The 26,400-nt window shown below is 42.4% G+C and overlaps 1 protein-coding gene across 3 annotated transcripts in view; it reads left to right on the top strand.

Annotated features, from left to right (window-relative positions):
• The window catches only part of LOC135222776 (autophagy protein 5-like), a 172,781-nt gene that overhangs the window by 113,077 nt on the left and 33,304 nt on the right, over positions 1–26,400 (top strand). For all 3 annotated transcript variants that reach the window (XM_064261035.1, XM_064261036.1, XM_064261033.1), the window contains one exon: positions 26,222–26,338. In XM_064261035.1, the coding sequence (XP_064117105.1) occupies positions 26,222–26,338 (117 nt within the window). The remainder of the gene's footprint in view (positions 1–26,221; positions 26,339–26,400) is intronic.

The following is a 26,400-nucleotide window of genomic DNA, read 5'->3' on the forward strand; positions in this document are numbered from 1 at the left end:
TCCACTTATACTGTGCTTAGACTTGATGTAAAATCCAGTTTCTCTCTCTCTCTCTAACAGTATACATATCCTTTAATAAAAAAATACAGTAACTAACTAGTGAATACAGTGTAGTTATACAAAAAAAGAGCAAATTCGTGATAATTTTAGAGATACTGCCCAAAGAAAAATCTGCAAATTAGTGAAAGTTCTCCGTGGAAAAGTGAATAATGTGTTCCACAAAAATCTGCGACAAAGTGGACCTTGGAAATGTGAAACGCGTAAAACTGGGGGCTACTGTGCTACTTCCTCACTATATCCCATCTTGTTGTTCCTCAAAGGGATTCCTTAAAGGCAAAACTCCTTGCTGTTTTAGGAAAAAATTACTTGCAGTCCTCAAGCTCTCATTGAAGCCATCTACATGCCTTTTGGTGAGTTTGGCATGACTTTGTTACAGTACTTGGGAGTGTTATGCCATCTTTTTTTTTTTTTTTTTTTAATATTTCCTCCTCTATTGGCATCTCTGACAGCCTTCCCTTTATATCTAGAGTACCGTTAGTGGTTCCTAGTTTAGCAAAAGGAAGCCAGTTCTTGTAAAAGAAGGAAGTAATTGAACACTTGTTGATAAACTCTCCAGGTTTTTGCAACAGACTGTTTCTGGTTTGAAAAGCATATAGTGGTTGGTGCCAAGTGTTGGATTTATCGAATAGACATGTTTGTTGGGCTGTTTACATTTCCTGTGGAATAATCCAACACAGTTCTTGCAGCAGCTCGATGAGACACTTGGTTGATTTCAGTAGATATGAGGGATGCTTATTTCCATGTCTATAAACCCTAGCTCACGCATATATCTTCGCTTTGCACTTGTGGAGAAAGTGTATCAATTCAAGGTGCTGTGCTTTGGTCTCTGTACAGCTCCTCAAATGATGATGATAGTGAGAGTTCCCATAGGAGTTTGGTGTCTTTTTGTAGGAATTAGAATTCTTCTGTACTTGGTCTAGTTCTAGCCAGTGTGTACAAAAGGATTCTGAGGGACAAGGACCGGTTGCTTTCTCTCACCCAGTCTTCTCCATATGGGGATGAGAATCAACTAAATTTTCAGGCTTTCTCTTGAAAGAAATGAGTAGACAACTTTTCTGTTCTAGGAAGATTTGAGCCCTCAAAGCAGCTTCCAGCAAAGCAGTGCCTAGCTCTTCTGGGGCACGTGGCTTCACTGGAGTTCTTCAACCTGTCTAGATTCACGATGAGACTAATAATTTCTTGCTGAAAGAGAGCTAGGACAGGCAGTCCCTTTTTTATTCTATTTTGATTTCAATGCTGATGGGTCTTCAGGGAGATTCTAGAATAGTGGAACAATCATCAGAGACTACTTAGAGGTTTATCTCGGTATTTAAGATACCTTTGTGAAGGACTTGGGCATGTTTCTGGAGAATCTGGAAATGCAAATATGGTTGTCATGGAAAAAAATTCCAACATATCAACATCGCATATACCTTGTGAGAGACTAAGTGATAGCGGTATTTTCAGACAATATGACCTCCGTGGCTTATATGTATCAGAAATCAGGGCAGCACAAAATCCTCTTCAGTGTTCCTCCTCGCAGAAAAACTGCTTCTTTGGTCAGAAGCAAGGGATACTATTCATATTCCCCACTTCATTCCAGGGAAGGAAAACATGATAGCAGATAAGCTTAGTAGAAGGGATCAGCTTCAAACAAGAAGCTTATAGATTACTGCTCTCCTTCTAGGCCCCATAGTGAATGCTTTTCAAGACTGGTTTCACCTAGATTCTTACACCTTTATTCCTTTCACGACTATAAGAAAGGTTCTGAACAACCTCAGAGAATTCAGGAACTCTAGGATGATTGTAGTCCATAGTCCTTGGTGGCCACAGAGGGAATGGTTTCCAGATCTTCTGTCTGTGGCAGGTAGATCGTCCTAGATCTCATCCTATCAGGAGAGGTTTATTTAGACAACCAAACTCCCTACGGGATCATCGAAATCTCCACACGCTTCAGTTAACGCATAGATACTCTTAACTGTCTTATGATCATGAAGTTTTTTAAGGTATCTGTGTTGTCAGTTACTCCTTGTGTTGCTCTAAAACTGGTACTCAAACTGGGGGTAATTACGTCCCTAAGGGTAATGAAGCTTATTCGGTTGGGTAACAAGGCACTTTGTAAAAGTAGTAGTTCTTTGGTGTAAAATTAAGTAAATTTAGAAATAATAATAAATAAATTAATAAGTAAATAAGTTAATTAATAGATAATGCAGAAGTAAATAGATTCATTTTTATCATAATTATGCAAATTATATCCCCGACATTTGTTTTCTTCAATCCTGAAAGAAAATAAGAGTGCCATGAAGAATCTTTGTGATATAAGCAAGTGAAACATTATGAGATAGCACATTTGTTGATTGCTACGGACTCTCCAGTCTCGAGTGAGTGTTCTGCATTCCACATGACTGAAGAGGAATGGGTTAGGGGCAATGGTGATCTATCACACCACGGACTGGGGTAACAATACCAAAAAATTTGAGAACCACTGCTCTAGAGGAATTTTCTATACCTTACCTCGACAGGTAACATTATAAAATTATTTATTTTTTTCAATATGCTAAGTTGCTATCAATTTGATGCCATCAGATTTTGCTACTGGAGGATATAGGTCAATGCTTTTCTTTGAGCTATGTCTTATTCAATTCAATGTCTGTAGCAATCCAGATCTTATAGAGGGCTTCACATCCTTTGAGATTGAAGCATCTAGATTCCCATATCAACCTCTGTCTTGGAATTTTTAAGTGCTGAAGGTAAATATTTATAATGCAAGAACACGTTGCTACTTCATTTAATGTTTTGAAAAATTTGTTTCTGGAAGATGTAGTTAATGCATGCAGTGGAGATGTAATTCCATTTTTGTTCCATATTACTTTAAAGATTTGGAAATTTCATCTTGGAAATTGTAAGGCCCTTAGTTAACTAGTTGTAGTGGGTAATCTTGTCCTGTACTGAACAAAAGAGCAACCTTGAAATCTCTTGAATATTAAAGCCTGTTCTTGACTTATGGGAAGCACGGACCTACATACTACATAGTATGTATGGGAGCATACCTTTGTTTCAATAAATATTCGTTTTGTCTTGACTGTCATTTGTTGGGTTGTTAAATTTGGCCACAGGGGTCTCTAGTATGTATCACTTCTGAAGTTGGAGCTTTCTCCATAAGGCTACTCTTAGTTTGTCATACAACAGAGAGCATTACTTCCCTGAGATGGATTCAACTTCTGTTGTCAGTACTATCTTGGAAGGATCCCAGATCAGGTAAAAATGTCTGGGTTTCATGTAAACTTTTAGTTTGCTTGGCTTTGGTGGATTCTTGTCCAGTTGCTCTAACCCAGCATCCTTCTCTCAATATGGAAATCAGTTATCTGTAATGGTAAGATTCATCCCAAATAATGTAAATTTTCATAACTAAATACAGTGGTACCTCGGTTTTTGTACATAATCTGTTCCGGAACCTCCAACAATTTCCAAAACCGAAGCATAAGGAATAATTAAAATAGTATTAATGCTTTCCAGACTCAAAAAAAAAAAAAAAACATTTTACAGGGAATAAACAAGTTTTACATACAGAAAACTAAGAAATATACAATGGTACCTCGGTTCATAAACCTAATCCGTTCAAGGACACTGTTTGTGACTTGAAAAATTTGTAAGCTGAATCAACTTTCCCCATTTAAAATAATGTAAAAACAAATAATTTGTTTAAACCTCAGAAACACTATTTTTTTTTCATTTTTTATGGTTTTCTAGCACTACTTCACTGCATCCAATGATATTGTACATATTTTCATATTACTATTGTTGTATTATGAAATATAAACAACAAGCAATGTTTTGGTTTAGAAATAAACAACAATCAATGTTTTGGTTTAGAAATCAGCTGAGGGAGATTGCGAGGTAAGATTATTTTGCTGTACCTATTGAACTCAAATCAGAGAGATTTTCTTGCTTCTGGTTAATGTAAATGAATCTTGAGATACTCTATTGGTATGGGACAGGGTTATTTTACGTTATACAAAGTGTTTTCAAATAGAAATATCACTTGAATATGTATCGTTATGAATGAAATTTAGTTATATTTTTCATTATAGGTGGAGCTGAGGGCATGTTTATTGTTTAAAAAATCAGCGGAGTGCTTTCGATATTTTCGCTTGATTTCATCAGAATATTATGAGCTTTACATATTTATCTTTAATTGGAGTGAAAACAGTAAAATGTGTTCTTTCATGCTAAATAATTTTGATTAAAACAGGTTTCTCTCAAATTTTGTTTATGGTCGAGTTTGATGGTGCTATACCGAAGTTTGCTGGAATTTCATCCATGTTGCTGATCCACTGTAATAGTCGTTAGCAGATGAACATTCTTTCCTCAGCTTCAGCTACAACTTGCAGCTTAAATTTAGCAGTATATGATCTTGCTGATCTTTTCTCTATAGCAAATAAGGATATAGTAATGTAAAAATATATCAGTCCTATTCTACTTAATGTCATTTGTAACATAACTACGATAATTTTTTACTCTCGTATGATGGTTGGAAAGCAAGCAAACCACTATTTTTATTGGATTCTGTTTTTTCTGGCTGCATGGGTTTACACAACACATACTTTTAGCATTCTCTTTTACATTTTTAACTTAACTAGAAGATGGATAGATTAAGAAATGGAGGAAAAGGGGTTAGCCTAAGTAGAAAATGGCATATATATAGAGGAGGAAAAGAGGTTAGCCTATTGTTTGTGTGCTCATGGCTTGAAGCATGGTTTGCGAACCGGAAAAAAATTGTTTGAACACCTGGTTCATAACCTGATTTGTTCACGAACAGGACTGTTCATGAGCCGAGGTACTGCTGTAAATGAATAATGGAATGAGTAATGAAGATTTAATATCACTCTTACCTTTATGGAAGACTCTTGTTAGCGTATGGAAGACGGAGAGGAGGGGAGAGGGAGGAGGAGAGGTTACTGTGTGGAAGGGGAATGCCCCTCCAGAAGGACTTCAGGTATCATGAACCTATCTGGGGTTACTTCTCTACGTTTTTTTAGTGGCACTATCTGAGGTTACTTCCCCACTCCATTTTTTATTGGCACTAGGACCAGCTTGAGAGTCACTGGACCCCAGGCAAAAAACAAAACTGTCCAGAGACATTTGTTTCTGACGTCTCTTCAATATCTGCCTGAAATGGTACAAAGCATTGTCAGTAAACATGTTAGAGACACGGATTGCAATGTCTTTGTTAGGATGATGTGTCTCAACAAAATTTTTTAGATCACTCCACTTGGCAAACATTTCTTTAATCACTGAGGTAGGCTCAGTATCCCCTCTCTGTTCCTCCTCCTCCTCAGATTCTTCATCTGCCATCTGTTGCTGTTCCTGCTGAAGGCCTTGCAGTTCCTCAGTGGTTAGCTCTTCCCTGTGGGCATCCACTAGGTCTTCCACATCCTCGCCACTCACATCCAAGCCTATGGACTTCCCCAGAGACACAGTAGACTCCACAACAGGCGTAGGATCATCAGGATTAGCCTTAAACTCTTCTAAATTCTTCTCGAGATAACACTCTGGCCAAAATTTTCTCCAAGCAGAGTTCATTGTCCTGGAAGTCACTCACTGCCAAGCCTTATCTATAAGACTTATGCAATTAAAGATACTGAAGCGATCCTTCCAGAACTCTTATAGGGTCAATTCAGGGTCTAAGATCACTTAAAAGGACCTTTGAAACATTGCCTTTGTGTGCAGTTTCTAAAGTTCGGGATGATTAGCTGGTCCATGGGCTGGATGAGAGGAGTGGTATTAGGGAGAAAGAACTTCACAGTGATGAATTTAAATTCATCTAACAGCTGGTCTTCCAAGCCAGGAGGATGTGCAGGAGGCACTTGAGGGGCAATTGATTTTTGTTGAGGTATCTTTTTGCACTTGGGCCAAACATTTCCTTTACCCAATCAACAAAAAAATTTGCCTCATGACCCGTGCCTTTTTATTGGTCTTCCACATCACAGGCAATTTATTCTTAAACACTCTGGGAGTTCAGAGTGATACACCAGTAGGGGCTTCATTTTGAAATCCCCGCTGGCATTCCCACAGACCAAGAGTGTTAGCCTATCCTTCATAGGCTTGTGCTCTGGCAATGAACTTTCCTCCTGCGTGACATAGGTCCGTTTTGGCATTTTTTTTCCAAAACAGGTCTGTCTCATCACAATTGAAGACCTATTGTGGGAGGAATCCTTCAGTCTCAAGACACACTTTGAATTTACCAACGAATTCTTTGGCGGCATGTTTATCCGAGCCTGCAGCCTCTCCATGCTGTGCGACACTATGGATGCCCGTATGCTCTCTGAATTTTTCAAAACAGCGTCTGCTGGCCTTGAAATCACCAAGAGCATCACTAGTTTTTGGCATTTTCTTACTTAAATCAGCATGTAGCATCCTAGCCATCTCACAAATGATTGCTTCAGACACACTATCCCCCACTAATTGTTTTTCATTGATCCACAGTAACGGAAGCTTTTCGATGTCTTCCACTAGTTGCGATCTCAGTTTTGTTGATGAAGTGACCCCTCTCGCAACATCAGCTGCCTTGATTTCATGTTTCTTTGCTAGTATAGAGCTGATCGTTGAAACTGACTTGCCATACATCCTAACGAGATCAGCTACAAGTTTTTCTTAAATTCAATCATATTCCTGGTCTTTTATACCGAAGGGGTGGCACTTGCAGCTTTCTTTGGCCCCATGATGGCTACTTTGCCATTTGTTTTTACCGCAAAATAGCACAAAACACCACAAACATGTATTTTCATACAATGAACTTACCTGTCAGATATATACTTAGCTAAGACTCCGTCGTCCCCGACAGAAATTCAAATTTCGCGCCACTCGCTACTGGTAGGTCAGGTGATCTACCTGCCTGCCCTGGGCGGCAGGACTAGGAACCATTCCCGTTTTCTATCATATTTTCTCTGTCGCCGGTGGTATCAACATTGTTGTTACTACCTCCTGACTGGAATTTGCTTTTCAAGACTTTTTTGATCATCTATATTGGATTTCTTGGTGACGTACTGGATCGTTGTTTTGGCATTCGCTACTGTGGACTGGATTTGGACTTGCTTTTGATTTTTCTGATAGAATGTCTGATTCAAGTGTTAGTGTGAGTGTGTGTGTGAATGTAGGCTGCAAGGTGAGGATACCGAAGGCTTCGGTTGATCCTCACACTGTATGTCGTAAATGTAGGGGGTTTGACTGTTCTTTGGCTAACACCTGTATTGAGTGTGAAAAGTTGAATGCTAATGAATGGAAGACTCTAACTTCTTACTTGAAGAAGTTAGAGAGGGATAGAATTAGACGGGCTGCACAAAAGAGTGTGAGTACAAGGCCTATTGAGCCTTTTTCTGAGTCTAACTCTCCTTTTATTAATGAATTTGATTCTCCCTATGTATCTGAACCCTCACAGGCTTTGCATTCGGATTCGGCTTCGGAAATCGCCAATCTGAAGGCTACTCTTCGTAAAATGAAGACAAAGATGGCGGCCATGCAAGGTAAGGGAAGTGATAGTGAATTACTTAGTGAAGTGAGTGTTCCCAGTGTTGTGGAGGGGGCGTCTGACCGTCCCTGCGATGCTCCCAGGCCTAGACCTCTTCCAAACTCACATACCCAGAGGAGAAGGAAAGTCGAAAGTCGTACGGAGGTTGTTGGGAATCCCCAACGGTCAGGCGTCCCTTCAGCAGGTTCTGTTTCGCTACAGTCTGCTCAGGACCGCTTTAATAGAAGCGTCCTACGAGATTGTTTCTCGTCGTCCGGTTCTCCTTCACCTAAACGAGGGTGGAAGGACTCTTTCTAGGCCACTGAAAAGGCACTGGAAAGAGCGCGCGTTTGACTCGAGCCCGGAGCGCTTCTCGGAGGAAGCCCCTTCTTCTATCAAGAAGGCTAAGCTGGTTTCGACGCCTCCTCGAACGGTATTTGAGGATCGCACTCCTTCGAGTTCTCCTGCTTCTTCTATTGAAGAGGACGCTGGTGTGGCTTCCAAGAGGATATTGCTTGCAGTACAAGAGCAGATAGCCTCTTTGGTTGGAGTTCTTTCGAGGGATCCCCCTCGCAAGAAGGACGCTAGACTTCCTATTAAGAAGTCTCGTCTTCTTTCACCTGCCAGACGTGAAGCGTCCTCCAGACATGGGACGTCTTCCAGGCGCGAAGAGTCTTGCAAGCGTCAGGAGCTATCCGAGCGAGTTGCTCTGGATAAGGATACGCTCAGGCGCCGAGGCGCCAGCAGCGCGAGGCGCCAGCCAGCGCGCGCCAGCCAGGGCGCGAGGCGCCAGTTCGGCGCGAGGCAGCCAGGCGCAGGCGCCAGCCAGGCGCGAGGCGCCAGTTAGGCGCGAGGAATCAGCCAAGCGCGAGGCGCCAGCCAGGCGCGAGGATTCAGCCAAGCGCGAGACGCCAGCCAGGCGCGAGGAGTCAGCGTTGCGTGAGGCGCCAGACAAGTGCGAGGCGTCAGCCAGGCGCGAGATGCCAGACAAGCGCGAGGCGTCAGCCAGGCGCGAGATGCCAGCCAGGCTACAAGCTCCAGCCAAGCGAGAAGCACCAGCCAAGCGCGAGGCGCCAGCCAAGCGCGAGGAGCTTTCCAGGCGTGAGAAGTCAAGCAGACGCGAGACTTCTTTTAGACTTGAGAGAGATTCTGTTCACTCTATGAGTCCCTCTCCTAGTAGGAGTTTGTCACCAGTAGAGAGAGAACGGGATGAAGATCCTCTCGTTTTTCAGGCCGATTCTCCGCACGGTGTAGAAGGAGATTCGGAAGAAGAGGGTATCGGTAGAGAAGGAGTCTCTAACTATAGAGTTCTGACAGACCTTCTTTTGCAGGAGTACGGAGATTCTTTGACTCCTGCGGCTCCTCCTTCGCCTCGATCACTGTTTTCGAGTGCGGTTGTACCAAAGTCTTCGTCGGTCTTGAAGATGAGACCTACGATCTCTATGAAGAGAGCGCTACAGTCTCTAGACAAATGGATGTTGTCAAAGAAGGATCTGGGCAGAACCACCTTCTGTATGCCTCCAGCCATACTTTCTGGCAAGAGAGGTTTCTGGTACCGAACTGGGGAGAACATGGGACTTTCTCTCCCAGCGGCAGCCGAAGCGGACTTTTCAACCTTGGTTGATTCATCGCGGAGACACGCTTTGAATGGAGCTCGTGTGTCTTGGGCGATTTCTGAGACGGATCATCTCCTCAAGGGCCTCTTCCATATTTTGGAAGTGTTTAATTTCCTAGACTGGTCCCTTGGGGTGATGTCTAAGAAGGCTCATGACTCAGAAGGTCTAGACCCCGAAGTCATTCTGAGTATTCTTTCTTGTATTGACAAGGCAGTACAAGACGGATCGGGAGAAATCTCCTCTCTTTTTGGAGTGGTACTCCTTAAGAAGAGGAGTATTTTTAGTGCCTTCTTAACCAAGGCGGTTTCTCCCTCACAGAGAGCAGCCCTGGTTTTCGCTCCCATGTCGGACTTCTTGTTTCCTTCTCAGTTAGTGAAGGACATTTCTCGCTCACTGACTGAGAAGGCGACACAGGATCTTCTCCTGCAAACTGCAAGGAAGAAGAGACCCCTAGTTTCGGTTGACAAGAAAGGAACGACTTCTACGGTTCAGCCCTTTCGAGGAGGCCCTCCCTCCAGAGCTCCCTCTAAGAGAAGAGGTCCTGAGAGGAGAGGTAAAGCTTCTTCCCGTCCCTTTAAGAAAGGGAAGTGAGACAGACAGCCTCCAAACACCAGTGGGTGCCAGGCTTCTCGAATTTGCAGACGCCTGGTCACTCATAAACTCGGACGCCTCTTCGATGTCCATAATCAGGAAGGGATATCTTATCCCCTTCCAGGACAGTCCTCCCTAACGACCATTCCGCGGGAACTGTCAGCCAGATACAGGGACCCTGTACTGAGGGATACTCTTCGTCTGATGGTGAATCAAATGTGGGACAAAAGAGCTATAGAATTAGTTCTAGAGCAAAACTCTCCGGGGTTTTACAATCGGCTTTTCCTGGTTGCGAAAGCCTCGGGGGGCTGGAGACCAGTACTAGATGTCAGCGCTCTGAACAAGTTCGTTCTAAAGGAGAAGTTCTCTATGGAGACTTCGGCCTCAGTCCTTGCGGCTTTGCGTCAAGGAGATTGGATGGTGTCGCTGGATCTCCAGGACGCCTATTTTCATGTCCCGATTCACCCTTCGTCGAAGAAGTACCTCCGTTTCATGACGGGGGGAAGGATCTTTCAGTTCAGGGCCTTGTGTTTCGGCCTGTCCACAGCTCCTCAGGTCTTCACAAACCTGATGAAGAATGTGGCGAGGTTTCTTCACCTCAAAGGCGTCAACATCTCTCTATATCTGGACGATTGGCTCATCAGGGCCAGAACAGAGAGACAGTGTTTGGAGGACCTTTCTTTGACCCTAGACCTGATAAAGGCGTTGGGACTACTCGTGAACCTCGAGAAGTCACAGCTGATTCCCAGACAGAACTTGGTCTATCTGGGGATTCAGATGGATTCTCGGGGTTTTCGAGTATTTCCTTCGCAAGAGACAATCGTGAGAGGCTTGGAAAAAGTCTCTCTCTTCTTAGGGAAAGAACGGACTTCGGCGAGGGAATGGTTAAGCCTTCTAGGCACCCTTTCCTCGCTCGAACAGTTCTTTCCTCTAGGAAGACTGCATCTTCGTCCTCTTCAGTTTTTCCTAAGGAGATCATGGAACAACTGGACTTCTCTCCGACAGTTTTCTCCTTCCAATGGAGATGAAACCACACCTGCAATGGTGGTTGTCCCCTCTAAAAGAGAACAAGGGAATTTCTGGGCTCAGCTCGTGTCGCTGCGCGAAATATCCTTTAATCTATTATTTCTAGGGTAAATGTACTAACACATACCAGAGAATAAATAAATAAAGAAAAAGGTCAGTATAACTGACTCGCTCAACCCTCCCAGAGAGTGTCGGTATGAACACTATGGCGAGTGAGACCACTACCACGAGCCAAATACCAATAGAATTCTCCCACTACAAAATCCCCCCAAGAGGGGAGCCGACCCACAGAGTGGGCAGCACCTACTACTACTACTCCATCCCATGCTGCCGACTGCTGCGCCTCTGGTGGCCATCCTTTTCAGTTAGCGCACACGATACACACGTGCCATTTTCTTCTCTGTGTTTTTTGTGCCCTTTCGTTTGGATTTTATTACAATGGAGCGTGCAGCCATCGCAGCAGCTAAGTAAGGTTTACTCAGTGTTTATTGCTATTTGGTTTTTTCCGGCCCTGAGCATGTATTTGCCGTTTTTTAGGTATAAATACGATCTCTAGGTCGGAAGCATGGCAGCATGGTTCTGCCTCGTGATGGGTCCGTTCTGGGTCTCCCATACCCAGAACATCCCCTGTCTTTGTACGCTCTATTTTATTATCCGCTTTGTTTAGAGTAAGGTCTACACGGTTTTGTCATGCATGCATGTCTTTTACCTTATGTAGGCTCTTCCATCCAGACCTAGCCACGGCTCTTATTTATCGGCATCGGCTAGCTTTGAGTGGTAGACTTTCCTTCGGGTTAGTCGTACACTCCTGGATTTTTTCTCCTACTATTTGTTTTTTCTTTCTTCATTTTATTATTCATATTGTTATCTATGTGATTTTGTTAGGTTAGTTAGGCGTCTGGCTCGCTTAGCCTAGGTCACGGCCTATTGGGCCTTTATGTTACCGTTGGTCAGCTCGGTTGCTTCCCGATAGCATCTCGCTGATCAGTTGGTTTTATTTTAGGCTTAGTTGTTGTTCTTATCGCCCCGTGGTCACTATGTGATCACGAGGCAGCCAGACGCCTGTCCAGTCACCTTTCCCCCCTCCCGCTCTTCCATAGAGTCGGGGGGGGTGGCTAGGCCTGCCCATGCTCGCTCCGCATACCCGAGCCTGCCTCCCTCTCTCCCCCCAGGCGGAGGGGGTAGAGGGACGGGACAGACCCAGACTGGACTCGACCTCTCCGGCTCTCGGTCCGGTCGGATGGTAAGGTGGGGGGGGGACTGGCCTTTCCCCCTCTCCATTACTACTTCGTCGCTCCGTTACTAGCCCCGAGTCTGTATTGCCCCGCTCTTTCCCACCTTACTAGGGCTCCTTTACCACCGGAGGCCTGGCATCTAGCGGAAACGTGCTTAGTCTACCCCACGGGGTGGACCGGAACATACAGTCGGTCTCGTCTAACCTCTCCGTTTCACTGAGTTATCACTCCGCCTCGCACTGGACTTAGTCCGGTACGTTCGAGCTTTTAGGTTTAAGATGTTAAGTTTATTTTAAGTACCTTAAACCATTCCCCCTCCCTTCTTTTCACCGGATACCTCCGGGGTTTATAGCCTATTCAGGCTAGTAAGGGAGGGGCTATGCCCGAATTTTTTCCGAGCTCCCGGCATGCAATGGAGTTCTTCTGTCCTTTAGCCTGTAAGTGATATTCTTTAAGATACTCATGTGTCTTTCCACTTACAGACCACCAACTGTGAGCATCCGGATGCGCCGCCACACTTCAGGACCCGTGTGGACACGAAGTTTGCCGGTCCCATGCTCCATGCGCGACTCCGCACGGGGACATCCAGGTCTGGTACCATGAGACGTGTACCATATGTTACGATCTGGTGAGCCAGCTTGTAGACGGGGTAAGTATCCCATCTCCGGTAGCTGGTCCGCATCTGTTTTAGTGCTTAAGTTTGTATCAATTACTCTAACTTAAGAAATTCAAAGGGCCTTATAGCCCTATAAGTTTAAGTTATACTTTAAGTTATCTTTAGTTTTAAGTTATTCTTAAATCTAATTGATACCCTCTCTTCCAGGCGCCGCAGTGAGGGATACCGCACTGGCAACCCTGCGGGCCTGGGTCGGCGGTTTCGGGAAGAACGCCGCCAAGGGTATGCCCTACATCCTGGAGAAAAGGTTGGCGGTACAATCCTTCCCCGGAGGCAAGGCGACAGGATACGTCGACCCAGCAGAGGCTGCCCCGACTATCGCCTTCATCCAGCAACAGCTGGCTGCCTCATTGACTGACCAAGGCCAGGATATCTCCTCGAAGTCGCGACGTTGGATATTAATGTAGAACCTATGGTAGGTGTAGACGACCTGTTGGTCGAGGTAGGTAAGGTGGACACCCAAGGGATACCTTTGGGCGTAACTGTTTCTTCTACTCCTGCAACCTCTCCATCCTTCCAAGGCTTTACGGATGATGAATTGTATACTCCTCCTGACGCTTCGGTTAGACCCAAGGTCAAGGGTCAAGCAGTGAAATCCTTGACAAAGACGTCGTCGTCGTCTAAGAAGACGACTTCGACCTCATCCTCCTCTCGTAAGTCTCCGGCTAGGAATCCGGAGCAGACAGATCTAAAGCTTCTGGGTCCGGCTCTAAGTCCTCGAGGAGTAAATCCTCCAGAGAGAGATCCTCACACTCCGGCTGAGTCGTCAGTTCCGCTACCTTTGGTTCCAATTCAAAGCTACCCCTCCACCTCCGCAGCAGCTCCGGCTTTGACTCCAATGCTGGCCTGTTACAACAGGTGGGCGACCTGGTTGGGTCTCTAAAGAGTAGCATGGAACAAATGATCTCTCGGTTGTCGGATAGGATTACTTCTCAAGACTCCATTATAGCCGGACTGAGCCAAGCTCCTCTAGCCTCTCCTCCACCTCCAATACAGGTGGAGCTCAGCTTCCCCCGTATGACTCGCTACCTCCGTTCTCGATGAACAACCCGTGGAGAGTAGCGTCATACGCCCCCTTCCAAGACGGTCTCATTTCTATACCGGAATTTGGAACTCGAAGGATAGAGGACTTCGAGTTCTACCCGGAAGACCTTCAGCCTCCGTTCATCGGCTACGCAAGGCTCACCGCCTCAGCCATGATTCGAGATGATAGGGTACCAAGGAGACGTCCTCTATTCACGTGACCAGGCTCAGAGAGAATGGCTCAGGTGTTTGGAGGACATGGATTGTTCTAATACGAAAATCCAACCCTTCAAGAGTCCCTTTACGATCTTCACGATGGATGAGAGTACCCCGCTCCCTTTCCTGACTAAGATCGCGACCTCTACCATTCCAGCGGCCAGAAGGGGGACCCCATGCCTCAACTGAAGGAAGCAGATCCTACATCTCCGTTACTTCCTTCAGCCGGAAAATTATGGGAAGACTTACCGAACACCTTCTCAGCTGGCAAACTCAAACCGGACTGTGCTATGGAGCAGTTTGGTGAAAAGAGCACCCAGCTTCCAGATAGCCTTATTCAGGCTGAGTTTGACGCTAAATCGCGATTAGCCAGATCAATTAATTCTATGGCTATGACCGAGGTGGCCACCATAGCCTATGGTTCAGAGCCGCTTTTCAAACTTATGACCAAATCCCTGACTCAAACGGTACAGTCAGATATGTTTGAGTTTGCCACTGCTAGAACGAATTGTAGGAAGCATGTCCTACAAGAAGCAACCATTCGGCACGAGCCGAATAGGTTACTCTCGTCAAGCATCTGGGGAGCCGATCTCTTCCCAGAAGCGATGGTGAAGGGAGTCCAGTCAGAGGCTACGAGGGTTGAACCAGAGCTTAAGGACCGTTGGGGCCTTACGGCTAGGAGGAGGCAAGATCCTGCAGCTAGAGGTAAAGGGCAAAGGAAACCCAGGCGTTTCCAGCCCTACCAGAAAAAGCAGCCACGCTTTTCTCAGCAAGTTCCGGCGGTTCCCTTAGTGCAAACAGCCCAGCCCTCCACTTCAAAGGCTCAATCACAGCCAATTTATGTGATCTCCCCTCAGCCCTCCACCTCTTATGCCATCTCTCCAGCTTACAATCAAACCTTCGAGAGTCAATCTTCACAGAAGTATGACCGCTCGGGTAAGGGAGGCAGAGGTAAACGTTCCTTTCGTGGGAGAGGATCGGGAGGTCCCTTTAATAGGGGAAAACACTTCAGAGGAGGCCGAGGGGGTTACCAGAACCAATGAAGAACTTCAGGTAGGAGGGAGGCTGTTTCACTTTCGCCACCGGTGGAACTTCAGCAAGTGGGCTCAGAGCATTGTGTCAAAAGGCCTGGGTTGGAGCTGGTTAACGAACCCACTCCATCCAGCCTTTCCGTCAACTTCCTTCCAAAGAACTGACGGAGTATGCGGAGGATCTCCTTCAAAAAGGAGCTATAGCGAGAGTCAAAAGATTAAAGTTTCAAGGTCGCTTGTTCAGCGTGCCAAAGAAAGGCTCACAAAAAAGAAGAGTAATCTTAGACTTGTCCCGCTTAAACTTAGCCATTCGCTGCGACAAGTTCAAGATGCTCACGATCTCGCAGGTGCGGACCTTACTTCCCCGTGGGGCCGTCACCACCTCTATCGATCTTACAGACGCTTACTATCATATCCCTATTGCAAGACACTTCCGGCCTTATCTAGGCTTCAAGATAGGCGACCAGACATTCTCCTTCAAGGTAGTTCCTTTCGGGCTCAACGTAGCACCCAGAGTGTTTACGAAGCTGGCGGAAGTAGTTGTTCAACAACTCAGATCGCAAGGGGTTATGGTAGTAGCGTATCTCGACGATTGGTTGATCTGGGCTTCAACAGTCGAGGAATGCAACAAAGCAACACTGAAAGTGATTCAGTTCCTGGAATATCTAGGCTTCAAGATAAACAGGACCAAATCAAGACTCACTCCAGAGTCAAACTTTCAGTGGCTAGGCATTCAATGGAATCTATCCTCCCATACTCTGTCGATTCCATCGTCCAAAAGGAAGGAAATAGCAAAGTCAGTCAAGCAATTTCTAAGTCACAAACTGGCTTCAAGAAGATCTCAGGAAAGGATCCTGGGTTCTCTCCAGTTTGCATCAGTGACGAACATCCTAATGAAAGCCAAACTGAAAGACCTAACCAGAATTTGGCGCTCACGGGCAAATATCAGGTCCAGGGACAAATTGTCTTCAGTCCCTCTGATTCTAAAGAATCGACTTCGGCCGTGGGCGAAAGTCAAGAACCTATCGGTGTCAGTGCCCCTTCAGTTTCCTCCTCCAGGGATCACTATCCACACAGACGCTTCATTAAGCGGTTGGGGAGGATATTCCCAGTTCAAAAAGGTTCAGGGAACGTGGTCACCTCAGTTCCGTCAGTTCCATATAAACGTACTGGAGGCAATGGCACTGTTCTTGACTCTAAAAAGGTTACGTCCGCCAAAGTACTCCCACATAAAGCTAGTCCTGGACAGCGCAGTGGTAGTACATTGTATAAACAGAGGAGGCTCCAAGTCACGTCATCTAAACCATGTCATGGTAGCCATATTCTCCCTGGCGGACAAGTTCAGTTGGCATCTCTCCTCCACCCATATAGCTGGAGTGAGAAAACGTCATAGCAGATGCTCTATCCCGATCAGTACCTCTAGAGTCGGAATGGTCACTGGACAACAGTTCGTTCCAATGGATTCTTCAGAGAGTTCCAGGTCTACAGGTAGATCTCTTCGCATCCCAGGCGAACCACAAACTCCCGTGTTATGTGGCCCCCAACCTGGACCCTCTGGCCTATGCCACGGACGCCCTGGCTCTAGATTGGAACAACTGGGAGAAGATTTATGTCTTTCCTCCGGTGAATCTTCTCATGAAGGTGCTAAACAAACTCAGGACATTCAGGGGTCAAGTGGCTCTAGTAGCCCCAGACTGGCCGAAGAGCAATTGGTATCCTCTCATCCTGGAACTGGGTCTCCGTCCTCTTCGGATCCCCAATCCCAAGCTCTCCCAGTCAGTACAAACGAAGACTGTGTTCGCTTCCTCAGGGATTCTCAAAACCCTAACTTTATGGATTTCATGAAGTTTGCAGCGAAAAGGGATGCGAATATTGACCCTCAGAATATTCTCTTCTTGGAATCAGATAAGAGAGATTCAACTTTGAGACAGTATGATGCTGCTGTCAAAAAGTTAGCAACCTTCCTGAAAGAATCAGATATTAAGATCATGACAATCAATTCAGCTATATCCTTTTTCAGATCCTTATTTGAAAAAGGCTTAGCAGCTAGCACAATTACGACAAACAAGTCAGCCTTGAAAAAGATTTTTCAATTTGGGTTCAACATAGACTTGACAGATTCCTACTTCTCGTCTATTCCCAAGGCCTGTGCTAGACTTAGACCTTCTGTAAGGCCTACGTCAGTATCATGGTTCTTAAACGATGTTCTAAAACTGGCTTCAGAAACCAATAATGACACATGCTCATTTATAATGCTGTTAAGAAAAACCCTATTTTATTAAGCTTGGCCTCAGGAGCTAGAATTTCAGAACTGTCGGCTTTATCCAGAGATCCGGATCATATTCAGTTCCTTCCCACAGGGGAAGTGCTACTTTCACCAGAACGTAGCTTTTTAGCTAAGAATGAAGATCCTTTGATGAGGTGGGAACCATGGAAGGTAATACCCCTTCCACAAGATATATCTCTTTGCCCAGTTTCAACGTTACGAGCCTTTCTATCTAGGACCTCCTCATCCTCATCGGGTCCTCTCTTTAGGAGAGAAAAAGGTGGTACTTTATCTATTAAAGGCATCAGGCAACAAATCCTGTACTTCATTAAACAAGCCAATCCTGACTCTTTCCCAAAAGCACATGATGTCAGGGCAGTAGCCACCTCAATTAACTATTTCCAACATATGAACTTCGATGAGTTGAAAAAGTATACTGGATGGAAATCACCGACAGTGTTCAAACGTCATTACTTAAAGTCCTTGGAAGCCCTGAAATTTTCAGCAGTTGCAGCGGGTAACATAGTTTCCCCTGACTCTGACTAATCCTTAGTAGAAGATTCAGTCCTCCTTCTACCTGCCTCACCAACAGTTCGTCTATTCCTGCCTTGTTCATTTACGATCACCTTGTGTCTTAGCTGCTTTAATGATGATATAGTGGGTGTCCCTTATTTTTTGCTAGGGACACTCACATTTGTGATGATTACTGATCTCGTGGGATGTACATACTCCTTATTTTTATGATAGGAGATACATCTTCTTATAATGGTTACGGGTTTTGTATATTAAGTCATATACATTCTTTTATATTTTGTTATTGTTGAGTTTGTTTTATTCAACTTGTATATTAATTGCTTTAAATGGTTTTGATACATAAGCTTTACACAGATACCATTGTTGTACATATATGATATTTGGCTCCTGTATATATGGTATATTACACCTTAAGTTAAGAAATATTATTAGCATTAAGTATAATTAAGTAATATTTCTATTTGTATCACTGTGTATATGTATCTTTATTAGCAATTATATTGATTTATTTTTATTTTATCTTTTATTTGAGACCCTTTATATTTTGTTGAATTTCTTTACAATCTTGTCTATTTCTCTGGTACGATTTCGCGCAGCGACACGAGCTGAGCCCAGAAAAGGGATTTTGACGTAAGGAAAAATCTATTTCTGGGCGATTGGCTCGTGTCGCCAGCGAAATCCCGCCCTACCCATCCCATCGCCAAGATTGTCTGCTAACTTCAGGATGGCCACCAGAGGCGCAGCAGTCGGCAGCATGGGATGGAGTAGTAGTAGTAGGTGCTGCCCACTCTGTGGGTCGGCTCCCCTCTTGGGGGGATTTTGTAGTGGGAGAATTCTATTGGTATTTGGCTCGTGGTAGTGGTCTCACTCGCCATAGTGTTCATACCGACACTCTCTGGGAGGGTGAGCGAGTCAGTTATACTGACCTTTTTCTTTATTTATTTATTCTCTGGTATGTGTTAGTACATTTACCCTAGAAATAATAGATTAAAGGATATTTCGCTGGCGACACGAGCCAATCGCCCAGAAATAGATTTTTCCTTACGTCAAAATCCCTTTTCTCTGGAAGTTCCGAAACCCAAGCCGAGTGTTGTATTCAGACGCATCGGAGAAGGGTTGGGGAGCAACACTAGGACGAGAGAAGTGTCAGGCACCTGGAAGGCAGCACAGGTGTCCTGGCACATAAATTGCAAAGAACTTCTAGCAGTTCACTTGGCGCTAAAGTTCTTCGAACCCTTTGTGACAAAACAGTGTGGTCCAAGTGAATGTGACAACACTACCGCCCTGTCCTACATCGGAAGCAAGGAGGAACGCACTCCGTGTCTCTATACGAGATTGCAAGAGATCTGCTACTTTGGACCTCACAGAGGAACATCTCCCTCCTGACAAGATTTGTTCAGGGTACGAGAAACGTCAGGGCGGACAGACTGAGCAGGAGAAGCCAGGTCCTTCACACAGAATGGACCCTTCATTCAGAGAGGTCTGTGTCAGAGTTCTTGGGATCTTTGGGGCATTCCTCACAGTAGATCTGTTCGCCACATTCCTTTCCAAAAGGCTGGAAGTCTTTTGTTCAGTGGTGGAAGACCCAAGAGCTCTCGTGGTCGATGCCTTCCTGCTAGACTGGTCTCATGTGGACGTGTACGCTTTCCCCCCTTTCAAAATCCTGGGGCAAGTGTTGAGAAAGTTTGTAGCGTCAACGGGACAAGGATGACCCTGATAGCCCCGTTTTGGCCAGCACAAGATTGGTTTGCAGAGGTGCTGGAGTGGACAGTAGACTTCCCAAGATCCCTTCCAAGAAGGATGGATCTTCTCAGACAGCCACACTTCGAGAGGTTTCATCAAAACCTCCCTGCTCTCGCGCTGACTGCCTTTCGACTATCGAAAGACTTGTCAGAGCGAGGGGTTTTTCTCGCGAAGCTGCAAGCGCTATCGCTAGAGCCCGCAGAGCTTCCACTAGACGGGTCTATCAGTCGAAGTGGGAGGTATTCAGAAGGTGGTGTAAGTCTAAGAAGTTGTCCTCCTCCAGTACCTCTATAACCGAAATCGCTGATTTTTTCCTTTTGTTCTTGAGAGAGGTCTCTCACTTATCTGTATCGACGATCAAAGGATACAGGAGCATGCTTTCGGCAGTCTCCAGAAACAGATGGCCTCAGAGATTGCTGATAATAAAGATCTGCAACGACTTGATTAGATTCGTTTGAAATGACAAAATCTAAGGAACTAACTCCTCCCAACTGGAACCTGGATGTAGTTCTCAAGTTCCTTTCGTCTGACAGATTTGAGCCTCCTCATTTAGCTTCGTTCAGGGATATAACAAGGAAATGCTTGTTTCTCCTATCTTTGGCGACAGCCAAAAGAGTTGGGGAACTTCATGCCCTGGAAGATGAAGTCGGCTTTAACAGAGACTCGGCCTTCTGCTCGTTTAGAACTCTTTTTCTAGCGAAAAATGAGAACCCATCGAATCCCTGGCCCAAGAGATTCGAGATTAAAGGCTTATCGAGTCTAGTAGGTAGAGAAACAGAAAGGTCTCTTTGCCCTGTAAGAGCCTTGAAGTTCTACTTACAAAGGAAGAAACAAATGGAGGCTCTAGACAAAGTCTTTGGTGTTCGATTTAAGGACCCCACAAGAATCATGTCTAAGAACGCATTAGCTTTCTTCATTAGGAGCGTCATTACAGATGCTCACAAGTTCTGTCCTGACGACTCTTTTCCGCTTTTAAGAGTAAAAGCTCATGAAGTGAGAGCAGTGGCGACGTCTCTCTCTTTTCAGAAGAATATGTCGCTAAAGAAAATCATTGATACGACATATTGGAGGTGCAATTCGGTATTTGCATCTCACTATCTGAAAGACGTTCGCGTGACCTACGAGAAATGTTTTTCTCTGGGGGGGCCCAACCCCTTTTTGTATCGGCGGATAACGATACTGGGGTACGGGAGCAAACACAATCCTTAACTTTGTACATACCTTCTACTAGATATGTTCTAGATTTCTGCTGACAAAGAGGGCTCGGTGCTGCACTGGCGGCCAGTCACTGTTGTTCAGTAAGGAACTCTTGTGATATCTTTTAGAGGAGTATTAAATTTTTTTTTTTTTTTTGAGAATTTTTGTATGAATGCGTTTTAGTTTCGAGTTATGGGTTGTTTGTAATGAGTTCGGGGATAACTCAGAACAATTCTTTATACTAACATGGTGGTTAGGATCAGGTGGTCGGGATTGGTTATGCTCCTTCATAAGGTGTGTTGTCATAGAAGTGGTCCAGTACCCATTGACAAAGTCCTTTCAGGCTCTGCCGAGTAAGCGGTTCATATACCCATCGACAGACCCACAAGAACTCTAGCCATAGATCTAATATCTTGCTAAAGTCTTGAGGTGATGCAGACTACCGGGCTACAGCCACGAAGTCTACCACCTATCAGGTAGGAACCAAGGTTTATCTTTTATACCTACAACATATGTTGTTTACCTGTCTATTCCATATTAGCTGTCTCTTACCCTCCACCAAAGGGTGCCAATCAGCTAAGTATATATCTGACAGGTAAGTTCATTGTATGAAAATGATATTGTTATAATACAATAAAGTTTCATACATACTTACCTGGCAGATATATACGATTAATGGCCCACCCAGCCTCCCCGCAGGAGACAGGTGGAAGAGAGAAAATATGATAGAAAACGGGAATGGTTCCTAGTCCTGCCGCCCAGGGCAGGCAGGTAGATCACCTGACCTACCGGTAGCGAGTGGCGCGAAATTTGAATTTCTGTCGGGGACGACGGAGTCTTAGCTAAGTATATATCTGCCAGGTAAGTATGTATGAAACTTTATTGCATTATAACAATATCATGTTGCTTTGGATGCCGAGCACAGAGATGGTTGTTCAGCGAGAAACAAAGCCTGAATGGGTCACGAGAGGAGATGGGATGCTTTGTTTGGGCGCTTGATATGGGTCCCGGCCATATGCTGGGCCCCAGATGGAGCATTTCTGAGTGTACGAAAACCGAGGAAACGTACGATAAGCAAGGCAAAATTTAGTAGAAAAAAAGTCTATGAAAACTGAAATATATGAAAAGAGAGGCCTATGAAAACCAAGGTTTGACTGTATACTATTTGGATAATTATCTGCTGTTAAAGTGTGACCCACTCAGCCTCTGCGCAGCTTACTGGATGTAAATTAGAACTGGAATGAGACCTAAAATAGTATTAAAGACACACATGGCAGAGAATAGGTGAGCTAGACAGTCATCTGAATCAGCCAAGCAATCTTCTTAATTTTTCAATGCCAACTGCACCTGCTGGCACAAAGTTGTAGCTATTTTTAACAGTACATATCGTAATAAATTATATGAAAATTTATTTTTGGCAACTTAAATAAAATTGTTAATTCAACAGGTTTCAGTTTCTCCACAAAACTATTTTATGCATGGTTTGGGAAAGAATATACTAGTACTATTTATAACTCTTGAAAATTTATTAAATAGTTAAAATCAATAAACTGTATGTATCAGCAAAAAAGGTGTGCTTGATCTATACTGCACCTTCAAAGTACGTAGCTATATATTCCCTAAAGCTTGAAGATATCTGGTTACTACACTTGCTAATAAAAAAATATTTACCTCAAAACAGCCAGACACCTAAACCTTCATCACAGATAAAATACTACTGATTACCCTAAAGGCAACAGTTATCCCTTAAAAGCTTATTAATCATACAAGAAATCAGACTAAGTTAATTAAAACAGGTGTGATGTAACCATATATGAGATTGAATTAATTAGGGGCATCACTCCATCAATAGTTTAAAAGTGAGTACTATTTCCTTGGTTCTAACTCACTTCAATAAAATTGAAGGAAAAAAGCACAATTACCACTCTATATTTCTACCTAAATAAAATTGTCACTGGTGGTCAAGAAATGAAACTGTTATACAAATTTTAAATATAAGAAATTTATTTTTAAATTCAAAATTTATGTGAAATTCACAATCTCGGGGAAATTTACTATTATTTGAAAATAACACAAAGTTTAATTAAATCTTGAATTAATTATTAAGCAAAATTAAATAAAAGTTTATCAAGAAAGTTAATTAATCAAGAAATTAAATTATTCAATCAGAATTCAAACTGTTAAGTAATAATTATATAATATTTGAAAAGAAATCTAAGTAGATGTGAATCAATTCACAAGTGTTAAATTAAATCGAGTAATGTAACAGTAAATCATTAAGAAACACCTAAGTTAATCAAACAAAATGTGAGTACAAAAATATGTAAACACAATGGGGAAAAGTACCAAAAATGTAAAAACACTAAGAAAACATTAATCACACTGAACATAAAATAAACACTTCAAAAAGTTTATTCAAACAGACACAAAAAATTACAATGTGTAAAAAAATTAAATAATTTTACCTAACCATTGTAAATATTTTTAAGTGCACTTAAAACTTGTAATACACATTACCTTGTACCAGGTTTTCCTTTTTGCTGCAGCTTCCAAATTCACTATACATACTCTTTCACAGGGGGCATTACAAAACACGTTTACACTGTCTGTTCAGATTCCGTAAATAACCTCTATGCTATTGAGAAATTAGATTAACCTAAAAGTTACGAGTGACCATGTAAGTACATGGTTTAGACAAAGACAAATTATACTGGTTCAACACAAAGGACTTGTGCCCTGATGTGCTGACGGCCACATCTGCTTTCGCAAACAAAGTTAATTTCTCTCTCTTTTCACTCTACGTTCTTTCTTAACCCTCTTACGCCGAAGCAGTAAAAAAAAAATTGTCTCCCGTGTGCCGGAGGTGTTTCAGAGTGAGCGCGGAAGCGGAAAAAATATTTTTTTCAAAAAATCACAGTGCGCTTAGTTTTCAAGATTAAGAGTTCATTTTTGGCTCCTTTTTTTGTCATTGGCTGAAGTTTAGTATGCAACCATCAGAAATGAAAAAAATTATCATTATCACATATAAATAATGCGATATATGATAGCGCAAAAACGAAATTTCATATATAATTGTATTCAAATCGCGCTGTGCGCAAAACGGTTAAAGGTAACAAGTTACTTTTTTTTGTTGTAATGTACACTAAATTGCAATCATTTTGGTATATAACACATTGTAAAATGATAAAAGCAACACAGAGAAAATATTATCACAAAATAATGCATGAATTCGTAACGAGCGGACGTAAACAAATATTTTTTTCAAAAATTCACCATAAATCTAAATATTGTCCTAGAGACTTCCAATTTCTTTCAAAATGAAGACAAATGATTGAATATTACTATACTGTAAGAGTATTAGCTTACAATTGCAGTTTTCGACCATATCTGACGAGTTAAAGTTGACCGAATGTCAAATTTTTTTATATATTTTTTATGTGCAATTATTTCAGAAATAAGAAAAGCTACAACCTTCAAAGATTTTTCGTTTTATTCTACATAAAATTGCACACATTTTCATATATAAAACTCTATGAAATGCCTAAAATGAAATGGAGCAAATATTCCGAGAATGGGACGTACGCATTTCGGAGATTTGTGGCGGAGAATCCGCGGGCGGAGGGAAGGAAAGATTTTTTTAAAAATTCACCATAAATCTAAATATTTTGCTAGAGATTTCGAATTTGTTTCAAGATGAAGATAAATGACTGAATATTACTAGACTGTAAGAGTTTTAGCTTACAATTGCGTTTTTCGACCATTTTGGTAGAGTCAAAGTTGACCGAACGTGTTTTTTTTTTCGATTTATCGTGATTTATATGCAAATATTTCAAAAATGAGAAAAGCTACAACCTTCAATTATTTTTTGTTGTATTCTACATGAAATTGCACACATTTTTATATATAAAATTTTATGTAACAGCTAATTTAAAATGGTGCAAACATTACCACAATTGCACATATGATTTTTTCGGAAGAGTTACCGCGCGGACGTAAAGAAAATGTTATTTTTTTCATAAATTCACCATAAATCAAAATATTGTGCTAGAGACTTCCAATTTGTTGCAAAATGAAGGTAAATGCTTGAATATTACTAGAATATAAGCGTTTTAGCTTACAATTGCGTTTTTCGACCCTTTCAGTAGAGTCAAAGTTGACCAAAGGTTGAAATTTTGGCAATTATCGTTATTTATATGAAAATATCTCAAAACTGATAAAAGCTACAACCATGGGTTGTTTTTAGTTGTATTGTGCATGAAATTGCGCACATTTCCATATATAAAACTTTATATAACGGCTAATTTTAAAATGGTGCAAACATTACCACAATCGCATGTATGATTTTTTTCGGAAGAGTTACCGCGCGGACGTAAGGAAAAAGTTTTTCATAAATTCACCATAAATCAAAATATTATGCTAGAGACTTCCAATTAGTTGCAAAATTAAGGTAAATGATTGAATATTACTAAAATATAAGAATTTTAGCTTACAATTGCGTTTTTCGACCATTTCGGTAGAGTCAAAGTTGACAGAAGGTTGAAATTTTGGCAATTATCGTTATTTATATGAAAATATCTCAAAACTGATAAAAGCTACAATCATGAGTATTTTATTGTTTTATTCTACATAAAAATGCGCACATTTTCATATATAATACTTCATGTAACGGCTAATTTACAATGGTACAAAAATTATGTCAAAGTGACGAAATAATTTCTGAGATGTGTCACAGATACTTTTTAGTGCGGCAAGAAAGAAATTCGCGCTTGCGCGCTGCGTAACGATTGTAAACAAAACAACACCTTGATCCGTGAACTCCCAGCATCCCCCAAGGCGTGTGATTCAAAAGTTTTAGGCTGGTAGGCCTATAAGTATTTTTCCGCGAATTTAAAAAAAAACTTTTGTAAGTCGATGTAAAATACGTCCAGTCGGCACACGGGAGACAAAAAATGTCGACGTAAAATACGTCCAGTCGGCGTAAGAGGGTTAACTGTGATTTATGCTTTTGTGAATTCTGAACATACATTATTTAAATGTATTAACTCTAAACTAACTTTAATATGGAACCTGAACATATTGCAGACACTTTACAACATTTCTTACAATTACTGAGGGGAATTTATGCTCTGTGAAGGCAATAACATAAGAATATGTATAGGTTACTGTTGTATATGGTCATCACCCAGCATAATGTAGGTAAATGTGACTCTGAAATAGATTAGAAGCTAAAACTAGAGGCACAAGGATTCCAGTTGGTTATAGAAATCTTAATAGAAACTATAAGTAGAAATAAATAAAACCATAGTCAAATGGGTAAATATTATGTCAAGTAGAATTATTTAATTGGTTGATGTCTTCAGTATCATTTACTTTAATAAAAAGCAAATTGTGTCTTCAGTAAAGTTTACTTTAATAATAATTTTTGCTTTTGATCCCACGAAATATAAGTATGCACATATGTCTGTAGTATGTCTAATCTATTTTTGTATATCTAGTCTAGTATATTTATATTTTTGTGCAGGCATTATCCAGTGGGAGTGTTATTCGATCTTCATTGTGGTGGAACAGCTTTGCCATGGACTATTACTGCACATTTTTCTCATTTTCCTGAAAAGGAATTAATAAGATGTCCTTCAAGGTGAGTAATAATAATTTGAGGTGTTTAGATAAAGTATATATCAATACTGTATGCATTTTGCT

The sequence above is a fragment of the Macrobrachium nipponense genome, chromosome 8 (genome assembly GCF_015104395.2).
Source record: "Macrobrachium nipponense isolate FS-2020 chromosome 8, ASM1510439v2, whole genome shotgun sequence".
Lineage (NCBI taxonomy): Eukaryota > Metazoa > Arthropoda > Malacostraca > Decapoda > Palaemonidae > Macrobrachium > Macrobrachium nipponense.